Source organism: Chinchilla lanigera, unplaced genomic scaffold (genome assembly GCF_000276665.1).
Source record: "Chinchilla lanigera isolate Chin_1 unplaced genomic scaffold, ChiLan1.0 scaffold00063, whole genome shotgun sequence".
In the NCBI taxonomy this organism is placed as follows: Eukaryota; Metazoa; Chordata; class Mammalia; order Rodentia; family Chinchillidae; genus Chinchilla; species Chinchilla lanigera.
In genome coordinates, this window is record NW_004955464.1 from 10,804,717 (window position 1) to 10,820,775 (window position 16,059).

General features: G+C 52.8%; 1 protein-coding gene across 1 annotated transcript in view; it reads left to right on the plus strand.

Moving 5' to 3' along the window:
• Positions 1-13,009, plus strand: part of Trabd2b (TraB domain containing 2B) — a 205,211-nt gene extending 192,202 nt beyond the window's left edge. Inside the window, exon 7 of the mRNA XM_005398637.2 lies at positions 7,665-13,009. Within this exon, the coding sequence (XP_005398694.1) occupies positions 7,665-7,869 (205 nt within the window). The 3' untranslated portion in view covers positions 7,870-13,009. The remainder of the gene's footprint in view (positions 1-7,664) is intronic.
• The last annotated feature ends 3,050 nt before the right edge of the window (positions 13,010-16,059 follow it).

Sequence of the window (16,059 nt, forward strand, 5' to 3'; positions counted from 1 at the left end):
CAGTATGCTGGGGGCTCCATTCGTCCTGTGGACTGGAGACAAAACCAGGAGCAAACACCACAGCCTGGTTACACCACAGGGCCTAAGCTCCCTGTGCCTGGTAGGTCTGAACAATGACACCATGGCGGCGGGCTACAGAAGGGCCTCACTCTGTATAAGAAAGGAGATAGAAGGGGACTGATACCCAAATGCTGAGGCTCTGTCACAGGGTTTTCGTGGTAGAGCTTATTGTAAATGGGCAGGTGCAGAAATCATCCTAATGTACTAAGACCTTCCATATTCTTTCTGTACACTCCTTCTGCCTCCCTCCTTGGCCTGTCTGTCACCAAAGCTCCTGCTGTCACCAAGATGCTGTCTGCCATCCTCCACGCGCAGCCGCTATACAGAGCCATCTCCCTAGATTCCCTTGTGTGGTGAGAATCTCCCTACATAGTAAATAATGTCACCAGAGCATCAGGAATATCTCAAGGACAGACTATCAGTGAAAGGGCAGATCCCCACCCAGTGCAACAGCCCAGCCCTGGACCTAGTGACTCAGCAGTGAGATTTTGGAATCCAGAGTCCCCATCTGGACCTTACAGATAGCACCCAAGATTTTCCTCAACAACCTTGACAGAATCACCTTCAGTACTTCTAAATAAACCAATGACCAGGGGCCCAGGGAGCCTTGTAGATTGCACCTGGAGATTCCTCTGAGGAGTTTTGGGAAGCGCTGGCGCAATTATACTTAAGGATGAACCAAGGCCTGGAGCTTGAGGGCCCCACCACCCAGGGAATCAGGGGCTGCCTTCCACTTCCCAAATTCTGCTTCTCCAGCAGCCAGATAACTCAGCCATTGATAAAGGATCAATATAACCCCGTTCCCATCATAAAGGACGTATTTTGAAGATATTTCCAGAAAATCAGTATCAATCCCACTGAGCTTTTGGGCATTGGTTTCAAAGCACCCGATGGGTTGTTGGAAATGTATTTCTGCAGAGCACTCCCAGGCCCTGCATGCCCGAGGCAGAGGTGTTGCTGTAGCTCTATTGGCTGGGACACATCTGGGCCAAGCACCCAGCCCTGGCTCCCCTTTGTAACTAGGAGTGAGGGCACTTCCTTCTGAGGGGAGCGGGGCTTGCAGGCTGCCAGCAAGGCTCAGGGGGAGAAGGAGCTGGCAGCTAATTATGAGCTGCAATTAGTTTGGTCACTTGCAAGCCTGATCAGCTTGTCAGGGTGACCAGGAGACCGAGCTAGCAAAGGCTCCAACACAGAGGGTGACAGAAGGCTGGGCTGTCAGCTCCAGCAACAGGCCCCCAGTCCCTAACCGTATCTGAAAGGTAAATGCAGGCAAATGACTCCAAACAGTTTCCTTTGCACAACACGTGCGTGTGAAACACAGAACCTAGTTTCAGGAGAAGAAAATGGCTTTTCTTTGGTGGAGGGCAGCCCCTTCTGCATCCCAACGAGTACATGGTAGTTGGCTAACTCTCTTCCATCTGGTCAGTGTGGAGAGGGAAGTTTTCACCAAAGGGCAGCCTGTGGATTAAAAGTCTCATGCTGCTTCTCAAGGAACCAGGCCCTGAGCTCCCCAAGAGGCCCAGGTGTAGGGCACAGACTCCCTGGCTCCTGGTGAACTCACTCCACCGTCTTGGGTGCCCCAACTTAAGGGAGCGGGCAGAAGAGATCTCTCTGGTGACAGCCTGAAACACATCTGTAGTCCTTCTCACACTTTTCCTTGGAGTTCAGAGTCTCCCACTTTCCTCCCCCTAAGTCCCATGGGAGTCACCCCCCCTTTGCCCTCTCCCTCTTCTGCCTGCAGCCCTGCAGCAGGGCCCTAACAGGTCTGCCAGCCTTTCCCTTGACCATTGTACCTGCTCAGTTTGTGATCCTGAGTTCCCTGTGGCCACCGAGAACACTGCCCAGATGCAGGACCCTCGCCTCCTTCCCCACTTCCCCTACTGCTCCTTCTGCCCAGGTCCTGCAGGGCCTGTTCCTGCCAGGCCGGGTGCCAGGACTCCTCCACACCTGTGAGCTTGCTGCTTTCTGCTCCAAGAGGGGTACAAGTGAATTCACTGGGCTCTGCTCTGTGCCAGGTGCTCACACCTACGGCATCCCGGTTCTGCCAAGAGACACGGAAGGCCAAGCCATTTTATAAGCAAGGAAATAGACTCAGCCAGATCAGGGAACTTGCCTAAGAACACATAAAGTCCTGGAGTGTTTGCGTCTAACACTAAAGATCACATTCGTCACCCACTACCATGTAAGTGTGCCCTTCCCACCCACACCTGCCTGGGCTTTCCCTCCTCCCCCACCCCAAGGCAACCCTTGCCCTGTCCCCACTGTCCACACCACGGTTCTTCCCTGTGTTTCTGGACTGGAGGTCCATGGCGATCAGGGCTTGGGCTGCACTGCTCTGGGTCACCTGAGGCCTTGCTGGGGTTTATTGGCTGTGGAGTGGAGTACAAGGCAGAGGGGGTGGGGTGGGGTGTGGGTTGTGAGCACCAGGCTGGGACACCACCTGGAGCAGGATGGCCTCCCCTCGCCCCTCATTACCCATTACCCGAGATGTAAACACAGCAGAGGAAGTTTAGAGAAGCAGCAGCCCGTGCCAGGATGATTTATGGCGACCCATGGAAAGGGCTGAGCGTGTGTCCACAGATGGCTGCGCAGCAGTGAAGCAGTCTCCAGGATCCCCCACCTCTGAGAGCCAGAGGCAGGCAGCAAGGAAGGGTGTGACCAGGGCAAGCCAGAGCAGAAGCCCTTCTCGTGCCATGTGGACATGTTGCGATCCTTCTGTGTCTCTTTTTGCACAATTAGGCTCTTGGCTGAGGTCTGGAGGTCATGCTAGCTCTTGGTCTCCAGGACCAAAAGTCTTCAGGAGCACAGGTGTGTGTGTGTGTGTACTTTGAGGGTTGAAAGTTGCATAAATAAGCGAGCAGAGTGGCTGGCCCATCAGGATTGGAAGGAGAGCGATATTACACAGGTGTAGGAAAGAGTAGCTTCTGAGTGCTGCGCAAGACCCAAAGCAAAGCCCATAGGTGGGCATCAGTAAATGACAGACACAAAGCTTTGGCGAGTCCCACCAACCAAGTGCAGGGGATACAGGACACACTGTACCAGGGCTCTTTGCCCTCTGGGTCTGTCTCACCTGAGGTTTGAGCAGAGGGGAGGAGACATGGTGTTCCTCCCCACCACCCTGTTATTGGAGGAACTGTATCCTCCTGCCCTTTCTGCCCAAATTCCCCAGCCCCAGTTCCTGTAACACAACCAGCGCTTCTCCTGGGATGGCCAGAGTGGTGGAAGATGCCCCCACTGGAAGATGCCCTCATAAGAAGCAGAATCATCCAAGGAAATAAAGCACAGACAACAGACAGACCAAGGTGCAAATCTCAGCCCCTCCTCGTATTTGCTTTGAGACAAAGAGATTTAGTGCCTGTAAAGCACTAAGCTGGTATCAGATCAGCAGTAACATTGTAATAACTGCCACTCGTGTGGATGCCTTTGACTTTTAGAGTCTGCTCTGGTCTGCCCACCTAGCCTCTCCCCAGCTGGAAGCTATTCAAGACCCTTTAGTAGACCGTAGGCTTAAAGTCTTAAAAAAGCCATTAGGAGAAGGCTGGGAGCTCTCCCTAGCCTAACAGAGGTGGGCATCTATGTGTGGTGGCTATAGTTGCACATACCAGCTACCCAGTCATGTGGTTAGCTCAGGTTGGGGACAGAGACAAATGGCCCCTCAGTATGGTGTCATTGGAAGAGCCCGAGAATCTCAGGTCCTAGATGACCTGGAAAGTTCTCATCTCCTCCCAGTTTTGCATCTCAGGGATAGACAGGCCCTTCCAGCTCTGGGCTGCTATGAAACTTTTAGGAATCATGCCAGTCTGCCTATGGTCTTTGGGCCGAGTGAAGTGTGAAAGCTTCCCCAGTGCAGGAGACCTGGGGACAAGGGGTAAAAGCTGCTGAGATAGATTAGGAGATCGGGCTTTAGGTAAACTGGATCTCTGCCTCTGTCTGACCTGCTGGACCCAGAGTCTGAGGCCCAGACAGTTATCACATGGAGTCACCCCTGGCAGGTCACATGGAGGGCTCTACCCCCCCAGCAGCAAGGCTCCGATGACCCAGGCGCTATACACTTCGAGGCTTGTCTCCTCTGCAGCTCCTTGAAGCTCTCTAAGAAAGTCCTCCCATGCTCAGACACCAGGCCCTAGTATTGGCAAGAAAGTTAAGGCTGTGATGTCTAGCACTTAACCTTGGACCACTCACTCTTCAAGACCTCGAATGCTGAGATTTGGCCCCACTCAAGGGAGCCCTCAGCAGGGACCTCTGGGGCAGACAACACTGTCTCAGCACCAACCTTGCTTTTCTGTGCTTTCTCCCCCTTGGGCCTCTGCCTAAGATCCCAGTCTCTTGCCACTGGAACACAGTTTAAAGTCCCTGGGTCTGTTCCTGCTCCTTCACTGTATATGTGGGGAAACTGAGGCCTGGAGGAGAGCTCTGGTCCTGTCTCACAGCAAGCCAGGAGCATAACTCAGGCTGACGAGGGGCTTCTGCCTTCCACGCAGGCCCAGGGGCCCTGCCAGCTCTGAGCAGACTTGGCTCTGCTGTGCCAGTTCTCTGCAGAGCCTGGGAATGCTCTGGGTGTTTGGTTTGGCCTCAAGGCCTTTTTGCCATCAGGCAGTTTTCCCCGGCCTGAGCCTAGGAGGGGGTAGGGACCTGGACAGGGGAGCTGAGCTTTGTGAACAGAATGGGGCAGGGAGGTAGGGTGGGAGCATTTGGGGGGCTCTTCTCCCTCCCCGGTCCCACTTCATTTCCCTGGGCCTCCTTCCAAGCAATAAAAGCCCCACTCAAGCTCTGAGGGGGAGTTTTCATCTTCAGTTTTCAAAGCGTAAAAGAAAATGCCTCCGGGCGCCTTATGAGACAGTTTTCACAGCTCCTACTTGGTCTCGCCTTTCCCAGCCCGGCCACTTCTCAGGGCAAGACAGTCTGCTCCTCTGAAGCCGCCCTCAACCTCCCAGCTGCTAGAGCCAAAGCGTCAGGCATAAGCAGGTCAGGGATCTTTATGGGCTTTTGGTGTTGTGTGTGTTTTCTTAGTTTTTCATTTCATTAGAAAAGAAGGCAGGATAGAGACCCTTGCCAGGCACAGAGGCTAAGGTCAAAGGAGGCTGCAGGGTCCCGTCCTTCTCCACAGCCTTCACTCAGACGCTCCTCACGTCTCCATCACCCGCTTCCCCGTGGCTCAGGTGGGGAGGCAGGTGGGCCCCGTGCATCTCATCTCTGGCAAGAAATCTCACCTACTTCAAGCTCGGTTTGCCCATCATGGCGATGGGAATCATAAGAAAATGACACAGGTGTCACGCTGAGCCCAGCATCTGCCAGTGCATTCTAAGTGTCCATAAAGAGGACATTGTAAGCGGAAGAGACACAGACATAGAAATAATCATGATGCTAAAAATAGCCGACATCATCTCACACCTCCTAGGGACCAGGCGGTATTCCAGGACTTTACACATTGAAACCCGTGTGAGATAAGCCTGCCACACAATGAGGTCAGTGAGAAATGTGCAAGAGTTGGTGGGAGCCTTAACTAGCAGCTGGCACTGAGGGCTGCAGGAAGGGGAAGGAGGCAGGTCTTCGAAGGTGAGCGGGACAATGGCAGCAAGACTGTGGGTGTAGGGTGTGTGCTGAGGAGCTGTGAACGTTGTGGTCAGCGTGTTGGAGCAAGATCACCACAGGATGGGTTGCAGGTGTGAAGCCTGCACAGCTGGAAAGCACAGCACCCTGATGCTGCAAGGTCCAAGGGACATTAGACACCACCTGGCCACCCCGTCTCCCCTCATGCACACGCTGTTCAGGAACACCGTGTTGTGCGCTCTGGGTGGGAGTCAGCAAGTGTTGACTCCTCCTCTCCTCATGGCTCCTTTGAGACTTTCAGCAGACAAAGGATCATGGTACATCGCACCTCTGACATCAGGTTGGAAAGAACCTTGCAAGAGATCCAATGAGGTCTAGCGGTCAGAGCATTGCCAAAGTAGGGCAGAAAGAGAGCCAGGGCAGCAGACAAGGAGCCCTTCCTTTCCTGGCTTCCACCAAACTAGGAAATGGTGCCCAAGACCACTTGGTGCCCTCTCCCAAGCCGAGGTCCCAGCCTGAGTCTGGTGGAGGAGGGGTATGCTTGGTGACGTCCGGGTTCCCCTGTGTACCCACCGCGGTGGAAACTGAGCTTGAGCTGTGTGACAGGGATCCCCCTAGGACGTAGGAATTCTAGGTCTCATCCCAGTGATTATTACCAGCTGTTTTGACCTGGTGGCCTAGCCCAAAAGAGGAAAGCCAAGGGCACCCCCAGATGTTCAAGAGAATGAGCAGCTGACAGGGAATGGAGGCAAGCTCCAGGAAGCAGGCAGGGCCCCACTCGAAGGCGCACCCATGCTGCAGACCCCCCAGAGACCACCCCACCCACCTCGAGGTTACCAGCCTGTCTCTAGGCTGTCCAGTTCCACACTCTGACCCTGCCTTCTGTTCTGGGTGAGTTAACCTCTGTGCCTCAGTTTCTTCCTAAGAACATGAGGTAACAGCGGCCCTGCCTCTCCCTGTTGTCATGAGGAGGCCTTTCTGGCCCTGTGTGGGACAGGCACCCCCACACACACCGTTTACCCGCCTCCCCTGCAGTCCCGCCTAAGCCTGATGGGGCGCTCTGTGAGCAGGCTCGGCCACTGCTTGGTGGCCTGACCACCTCCTTCACCCCAGAGCCTGTCCCTCTTAGCCACAGGTCTGTCAGATGGCTCCCCTCGTGGCCTCTCTTCATCAGACCTCTGTCACTGTCCTCTCTCTTGCTCGATCCCTGGTCCCTGCCTCATCTGTGTCTCTCTTTCTTCGTGCTTTTCCTATGTCTTTTCCTGCTCCTCAGCCCTCCCTCTCCAACTGCGCAAGGTCCCCTGGGCTCAGCCTGTCCTTCCTGCCACATCTGCTCTTGTTTCTTTCTGTTTCCCTCCCTCCCCTCTGCGATGTAAGCTTTCTTGAGCCAGACATCTCACTTGTTACCTTGGACCTGGATTACACATTTGTGATTTGTGAATGACTGTACATTTCACTAACACTCCCTGTGCACACACCGTGCTGGCCCCGTGCGTGTACCACCCCACTTTCCCCTGCAGCCTGGGCACCAGGGACCTCACTAAGCCTCAGTTTTATCTGCTGAGAGGGGCAATGACACTCATTGTGAAGATTTGTTGTGAGGACCAGAAACACTATTTATAAAGTTCTGGACTCAGGGATCCACAGTAAATCATGGTTGTGACAAGCATGGAGAAGCTGGTAGCTCACTTGGAGGGGAAACAGCAGGGAGCAGGGGCCCCTGTGGACAGGAATGGAAGTTGAGCACCCTGGAGACCCCAGAGCTGTCTCTTCCCTAACACTATGACTTCTTTCTATCTGAGACCCATTCTTATGATCAATCACAGGTGGCCCTGGCCCGACCCTACTTCCCGGCACAGGAGGACAAACACAGCCTCTGTGGGTCAGCCAGAGTGGCTGTGTGGCCCTGGGAGGCTCATCTTCCATGTACAAGTCCCCATCTCCTTTTATGAGAAAAAAACATAGATGTGATAAAGTCAAATCTGAGCCCCCGAGGCCTCCGCCCAGGCTGAGGAGGCTGACAGTCACTCTGCCATGTGTTTCCTCCCTTCCAGCACCACCGCCTCGCCGCCACCACTGGCTCTCCAGCCCACCCCCAGCTCTGGGACCGCCAAGCCCCCCTTCCAGCTCTCCGACCAGCTCCACCAACAGGACCCAACAGGGCCCACCAGCAGCTCCGCGCCGGCCCTGGGCCTTCTCGCTGCTGTGGCTGCCACCATTGCCGCCCCCTTCCTGCTACACACTCTCGGGCCCTCCTGACCTCGGCCACCGTGTACAAAGAAGCCAGAGAAACCACGTGAGGGTCTGCGGCCACCCCCGTGGCCCCCGCCTCCACCTCTGGGAGTGCCACCACCTCAAGGGCAGTCCAGATAGGACCCTTTAGAACACTAGAGCTTTATCATACCCAAGTTACATCTTCTTTTTTGTAGAAGGTCTTAATTTCCCATAGTGCTATGGGGCTCTTTTGTAAAATATGTGTCCATATTAAAAGAGAAAAAAATGTATTTATTCTACCGATAAAACTATTTTTATGAGGCCTATATTGTAACCCCTGAATTAACCCTAACAGCAACCCAAAGAGGGACCCAGGTTGCCAAGACATCTATGACCTGTGCTGGCCCTGGCTTTGAACTGGTTTTGCTCCTGTATCTCCAGAGCCTCCTGGGTCAGGCTTGGCTTCCCCACCATGGGGACTGCCAAGGGTGGGACAGGCAGACAGGCTTAGCTTTTGTGAAGCTGGATTTGGGAGACAGAGGTGTGAATTGCTGCCTGTCCTCCCCTCCCTGAGATGCATCCTGGGGCCTGGAAAGGTACATTAGGAAAGAGAATGCTGCTATTATCAACCCCTGAGCGTCTGTGAACTGGCCCTCCAGAGCGCTAGGTGAGTGTTTCAACCAAAGTGCAGGGGTGGGATGGGAGAGGCGATGCCAGGTATCAAGATAGGCAGCCCCCAGTCCCACAGAACAAACAGTTACCCTGAGATTCAGAGAGAGCGAGGCAGGGCTGCCCAAGGTCACAGAGCAAGTGAGCAGGTAGCTCCAGGCCCCTCAGTCCCGCTGTCATCGCTCCAGCTTGGATCAGAGGGACTGTGGAGTCGTGGCCGAGTGGAATAAGCTGGGCCAAAGGACAGGAGTGGGCACAGAGGGCAATTCTAGGGAGAAGGGCACTAAGGGTTGCCAGTTACAGTAATGACAGTGTGATGAGAACACCCTGCAGTATCAGGGGGTGCTTTGCATACCCACTTCATCGTGGTTCTTTACACCACTGCTATGAGGTATAATGATCCCCATTTCCCATATGGGGGAAACAAACCCCCCATAGAGGCAGAGGGACTTGCCCAAGGTCACACAGCTTCAGGTCAGTATGATACCAAGTGACCCTTGTGTTGTGGTCCATGTTCTGGCATATTCTCTCAGCCCAGGGCAGCTCCCACCCACCCTGGGACCAGCTCCCAAGGCCAGCCAAAGACACTGTTCTACCAGGTACTTTTGATGTCCCTGTAACCAAAGGGCTCTAGCAACAGTATGTGCTGTTTTTCTGGTCCCTTAGTTTGTCACATCTTTGCTCCAGGAGAAGCTTTCCTGCCAAATCAAAGGGTAGGTTGGGGCACTGTCTTGGAGTCCCTAAGAGACAGCAACCAGTGACAGAAGACAGGTAGTCAAGACTCAGCAAGACTTCATTGGTCCCTCCCCTTCCTAGGGTGATGGCTGAAGCCCCAGGTAGGCCAGTCAAGCCCTGAACCCTCAGCTGGGCTGGTGACTCCCTAATTACCTACAGAGACCTAGATCCTGAGAGCAGGAAAGACCCGTCACTTAACAGATCATAGAAACAGTAAGGGCAATACTCAGACTCAGAGAGGGAAACCCTTCCCTAAGGCAGCACAGCTGGGAAGCCTTCCTGACTCCAGTCAGTGCTCCTCTGCCTCACTGTACATAGGTTTCCCTGGAAAGCTTGATGGTGCCTGATTGGCCCAAGTGCCACTAAGTGCAGCACGGCATCTGCCTTCCTGATGGAAAGGTAGAATTCTGGGCAGTGTGTTGGATGGTCAGAGGTGCCACAAGCATCCTGGCAGGCAGCTGAGTTCTTTCCATCTCAGCCCCAATGGACAAGTTTGAACCTGAGACCTGGCAGAAACCTGAACCTCTACTTCAGAGGGTCTAGCCAGCCCCATGGGCACCATACTCTAAACTGAACTTGACCTCAGCTGGGGCTGCAATCAGTTTATGCTTGGCAAAGAAAAAAATGTGACTTCCTATTTCTGAGCAGGACAGGACTTCGTTGACTTATAAAGCAGGCTCGGAAGTTGGACATCAAACAGATCGTGCAGAGCACTATTGGGATGAGATAAGTGTAAAAGAATTAGAAACACACAAGCCAAATTCCCCTCTGTTTGGGCAAAGTATGGCCTGAGATGTATGGCGAGCAAGCTCGAGGTTAATTAAAGATGAAGTATTTGGGGAAGCAGGCCAGGCACCTGACTGTGTGCCCAGATCTGTGCCAGGCACAGGGCCAAAAAGATGAATTAACGCAGCATGTAATTACTGCACACATGCAGTGCCAGCTCGCTGCACATGGAACGAGTGTAACCACCCCTGTTGGCTGAGAAAAACTCACTCACAAGATGGGACAAGCAGATGTGTCCTAGGTTACATTGTCTTGGTCCCTGGCTTCAGGCCGATTCAGTCCTCATCTTTCCAGATCCTCCTTTAGGCAGACTGAGGATTCCAATGTCTCCCTCACCCAAACATTCAAGGGTTTAAAGAAAGACAGATAAGCCAATGAATTAGGTAGACGTGTGCCGAGCAGAGAACCAGAGCCAATGTGGGTCAGACTTGCGGAGCCAAAGTTCACTGATCCCAAGGACAGCAAGCTAGCCAGAGTCTGACAGGAATTCAGCTTGCCGACTTTTGTCACAGGAAACCCGAGGCACCTACCAGGAATCCTCAGGGGGACATTAGGATCCTGTCATCCTGCGTCAGAGCACCTCCATTCCATAAGCAGCCTCTCAGGCCTGTGGAATGTTCTACCTGCCTCAGCTCATAAAATGCCCCCGTTCCTTTGAGAGCATGTGTATTTCTTAACACTTCCATATTTGACCTTGAGGCAGGCAGAAAAGACAGGAAGCCTGAGCCCCAGCATATTAAGTGGCATGCCTAAATGCAGGCAGCATGTGCCCCAGGTGGCCCAAGGTGCCCTCTCAGGAAAGCTGAGAGTAGGGCCAAACAGCTCTCCCGGGCCAGTCACAATGGCCTTGTCTCCTGCAACTGGTCTAATGTACCAGCAGCCAGTGAAAATAGGGCAAACCTCATTACCCACTGCACAGGCATAAGAATCAGGCTTCCCAGGAGTCACAAAGGGCAGCTGAGGACCCCTCCAATGCTGAAGGCCAAAGATCTAGAGTCCCTCTCCTGTCCTTTTTCTGAAAAACCTGGACTGCATTTCCTTCATGATGAATGGCTTCCCAACTTCACTGGGACTAAGGAAAGCTGAGGAATTCAGGCCACTCATCCCACCAGTCCAGCCTCCAGCCCAGCTCCATTGTCACAACAGGTCTCAAAGTGGAGCAAAAAGCCCTTCCCCTAAGAGGAAGCACCATGAAGGACAAGAGATGTTTTACCCATCTCTTGGGTAAAACAAGAGAAGTTGTGGCTTTCATGGTATCCTGCGCGGCACAGGACAGAATTGAGGTTGGTGATAGTTTTCCAGTGATGATGACAAGAACCTGAGTCCTCCACTGGCTGTTCTAGAGCCTCGTCGTGTGGCCCTATAGGCTTGCCACCCATGTCTCATCCTTCCCACCTTGTGCCTGACCAAAAGGAATCATAGTTGTCATTTCCAGACAGGACAGGATGTTTCATACATGCTGCTTCCTAGACAAAAGCTCTCTTTGTCTCCCTAACATCTTATCCTGTAAGGATCAACTCAGCACTTCCCCAGGAAGCCCCTGTGCTGCCTTTGTACTTTCTCAGCTGCTCATAATACTCACTGCCCACTTGATGACTGCCTATTTGTGAATCTGCTGCCCTGTAGGACTGCAGGTAACTTCATGGCAGAGGTCATGTGGATTTGTCTTTGTATCCTCACCTCACATAAAGATGGTGCTCAAAAGATGTGTAGAGAAGGAAAGAGAAAAGGAAGAAAGGCATGATGGTAGGAAAGGAGAGAGATAGATTTAGTTCTGCAGTGGAATAGCTTCCACCAAGCCCAAGCGGGTGGAAGATGGTGCCTAAACATGGGGCACTTTCTGTTGGTGAAGAGGTACTAGCAGGGCCAGGAGCCTACTGGCTGGACATGTGGTAGCAAATTGAAGTCTTGGCAAGGGACCGGTGTAGATGACATTGAGGGTGCCTCCTGGCTCTGTAATACTCAGGTTCTTTGAACATTGTTATTTTTTCAAAAATTCATCTAGGCAGCCAAAAACATCACCCCAGCTGGCTGTCTAAAGCAGTAGGGGTCAGGAATCAGTCCAGCTCCCCCTGCACCCCACCCTTATTCTTCCACAACCCAGCCAGACCTGCTGTGAGCTGGCAGAGCTGCCTGCTGGCCTGGGCAGGGGGACCACTGGGAGGTGGGAGAGTGCTTTCCTGGAGCCAAGATGCCGCCACAGCCCGAAGCTCCTCCTCTCTCTGTCCCCTGACTTTGGGGAGAGAAGAGAAAGCTCACAAAAACCTGATTAGGCCCTACCTGGTCCTTTCCATGGAGTGTCCCCTGTCCACACCCTTTCTTCAAAGGTGAACTGCACTGTTGCTCTCTAGAGATACTCTGGATACTTCATATTGATAGGTGACCTTGGGCAAGTCCCTGCCCCCTGAGAGCCCCCATTTCCTCATCTGTCACATGGAGACCTTGTCTTCTGGGGCTAGGAAGGAGGGTGCCGGGCATAGTGGAGAGGATCTGTGAAGGTGAAGTTCCAGCCCTCCCCTGGCTCAGGGTTAGACTTCCCCTCAGAACCACAGGCTGCCCTGAGGTGGGAGTCTCTGGCAGGGAGGAAGGATGACATGGCTCGCAAGCCCCTCCTTTCCAAGTCCCGCTGTGGGGAAAGTAAGCTTTGAGTGGACCCAAGTCTCAGATGTCTCCCACAAGCTGCCCAGACAAAGGGCTCTCAGAACTTTTGGGTCTCTGGTGGCTAGGATGGGTAGGTCAGCTCTTGGCCAAAGGAGGTGCAGCCCCTTCCTGAGGCTCGAGGTTGCTGACGGCCCCTGGCATGCTGCGCTGCTCCACACAAGCTTCTGCTCTCAATGTATCTGGAAGGTACTCATGGTGTTGTTCTTTAATCACCCCTCACCGCTGTGAATTGTCATGAAGAGTTCTTTAAGAGTATAATAGAAGACAAAGAAAGATGCTATTAATGTTATTTTGCCAAAAATATTTTTGTAGCATAATATATTAATAAAAGCCATTACAAACTGGACAGATTGGTGTTTCTGTGTGCTGCGGGCTCCTTCCTCCACTCACCCGGGTGTTTGGGAGCTGTCCTGCTGCAACGCCCATGGCAAGGGTTCCTGGAATGGGCCCGTTTTGCATGCACAGACTCACGCAGGGTCAGGAGGGTGGCTTGAGGGAGGCCTGATGGCTTGAAGGGCCTCACACCAAAGAGGCATGGGTAGCCCTTGCCACCCCATGGAGCTGTGCAAATGCGTTAAGGCAACTAGGACTTGGGATTCATTGTGGGGCCTCCTTTCACTCACTCCCTCACTCACCAAGGCCTGTGAGTGTTCCATAGCAATTCTACCCACCTCTGTCCACTCCATGGCTCCACCCTGGACCAGGCCATCATCAGACCACCGCCACTGACCCGTGTCCCTTCCAATCCACTCTCCCCCACTTGAAGTGAGCTTTACAGTCCACAAAAATGGTCACATCCCTCCCTGCTTTGAAAAACCCTCTATGCCTCCCAGTAGGATTGACAAAGCTCCCACAAAACCGTCTAGGACCTGGCCCCTGAGTGTGTGTCCAGCATCAAAGTCACCTCTCACCACTTCCTCTACCAGAACCCGATACTCCAGAGCTTCTTCCTGAACTCTCTAAGTGCACCCAACACGCCCATCCCTGTCCTGCTGCTCCCTGGCCCTGCCAGGCTCCTATACATCCTACATGACCCGGCCCCAGCAGTACCACCTCCATGAAACCTCCCACCTCCCCAGGCCCAGGTAGTCACCCCTACCTATCCCCACAGCACCATGCCTGTTGCAGACACCCGATCTGCATGCACCTGCCCTCTCCCTTGGCTTCGCTGGCCAGGACCAAGGCTATGTGTTTCTGTAGTGTCAGCCCAAGCACAGGGGCTGATATCTACTGTACAGACACTGTCCAGACTGGGCACGTGTGAAAGAATGATGAGTAAGTGAAGAAGAAAAGAAAGAGAAGCAAAGGTTTCAGACAAAACAGAGTCTATGTTTTATGTCACAGCACCGCATCCCTCAGCTGTTACCTCCGGGGGTCTACACAGGGTGTCCAAGTGCAAATTCTACCAGGAACAGTCCCTAGAATTGAGGGCAAGGGAGAGCAGGTCACTGAAAAGTTTGGAGTGGCAAGGTCTGTGTTTATAAAAGCCCAGAAGCTTTCACCAGCACAATTCACTGGCCATGATCAGTGAGTTCTGCAGAGTCCCACTAAGAGCAATAGGGACTGCGTGTGGTAGCCCCATTTCGACACAAAGGGTATTAGTAATACAACTGAAAGCTAATATTTGTTGAGCATTTATTATGTATCAGGCAGTGTTCCAACCATTTAATTCTTGAGTCATTTAATTCTCACAGCTGCTTATCCTTATCTCCATGTTACAGATGAAATAACTGAGATACAGCGAGATTAAGTAACTTGACTATGATCACACAGCTTATAAATTCTGGAACCAGGATAAGAACACAAGTAGTCAAGGGCCAAGCTGATTCCCTTTCTCATCAGCTTTTCTGTGCTGCCATGTGTGAACTGTGGCCTGTGAGTTGAGCAAAGAAGGTGTTGACACCCGCATTCCCAGGCCAGGCAGGCGAAGGCACGGCCCAAGTGAGGCCCAGCCTGGAGAGCCATGCCCAGAGCTTTGTCCCACCACACAACTGGATGCAGCTCTAGAGGAGAAGCCCTGCCTGCTCCCCACTGCACGAAGGTCTTCCAGGGTGACATCAATGGTGTGATGTTCTTGCAGTGGCCCAGCACAACCCCTCCACACCAGATGCTCCCCTGACACCCATCTGCCCAGGAGCTCAGGATAGAGTGACACCCAACCTTTCTTGGAGGCCATAGTCTCATGGTCAGGACTCCCTGGAGAAGGAGCTCTAGCTCAGGGATGGGATCTCAGACAGAACGGATGGGTGACTGAGGGGACAAGGGATGCCTCTAAGTCCATAACAACTGCTCTCCACATGACAGCAGGTGGCAAGAGAGGAACCCCAGTGTCTGCTTAATATCCCAGAGGGTTTGCATTTCTGCCCTGGAGCCTGCTCAGCCCCTCAGCCCTGCTCACAGCCAGTGCCTCCTGAAATAAGAAGAGGTCATTAGAGTTGGTCCCCGTGTCAACTCTGTAAATGGCTTCCAGCCCAGAGCTAGGAGGTCCACTCAGTGAAGAGGAAAGATGCCCATGGGGGAACCCCACCCCAGGCTGGCTAGCTATCTCAGTCAGTCTCTGTCTCTGACTCTTTCACTGGCTTCTCATTCCTTCTATGTCTTTACCCTTCTCCTTCACCTCTACATGTAGGGGCCTACAGTCTGTCCCTGCAAGGGCACTGCCAGTATCTACAGCAAACAGATTCCTGGAATGTGGACTGTGACCCCTGACCCCCAGTCCTCGTTGGGTCTTGACCTACTGTGTGGCCTTGGACAAGCTCTACCCCTCACTGGACTTTAGCTTCCTTATTCACATGAAAGAAAATAGGTACATTGTATGCACTAAGCTTTCTTTTAGCAAGAGCAACATCCTTGGAAAGTCATCTCCCAGGTTTAAGATCAGAAGGCAATCCAGCTTCTCCTATCTCCAAGGAGGTGGAAGGATGATATTCTGTATGACCAACAAGAGAAATTCTATCTTTTGCTCCTGGAAAGGAGAGCAGAGAAAGTTGTGATCATTAATCATGATGTCAGCTTGACTGTGTTAAGAAACTCCCAGGAGACTGGTAAGGAACACTTCTGGGTGAACTCGGGTGGGTGGTGGAGATGCAACCTTGGGTACTACATGTGCTCCCTGGCCCCTTCTTCTGGCTGTTGTTCCCCTGCTCTGCTTCCCAGTTGCCATGAACTAAACATCGTTGCTCTGCTTTGCTTCTGCCCTGGAGACAGCTGACCATGAACTAAATCCCCTGTAACTGTGAGCCCAATTGAACATTTCCTCTTTTAAATTATGGGTGTTGGGTACTATGTCCCAATAACAGGAAAGTGGCGAATGAGAAAATGGACTTGAGAGGCAGAAGGAAGAGAAGAGCCAGCTTTCTGTTACTATCACAAATTAGTGAGATA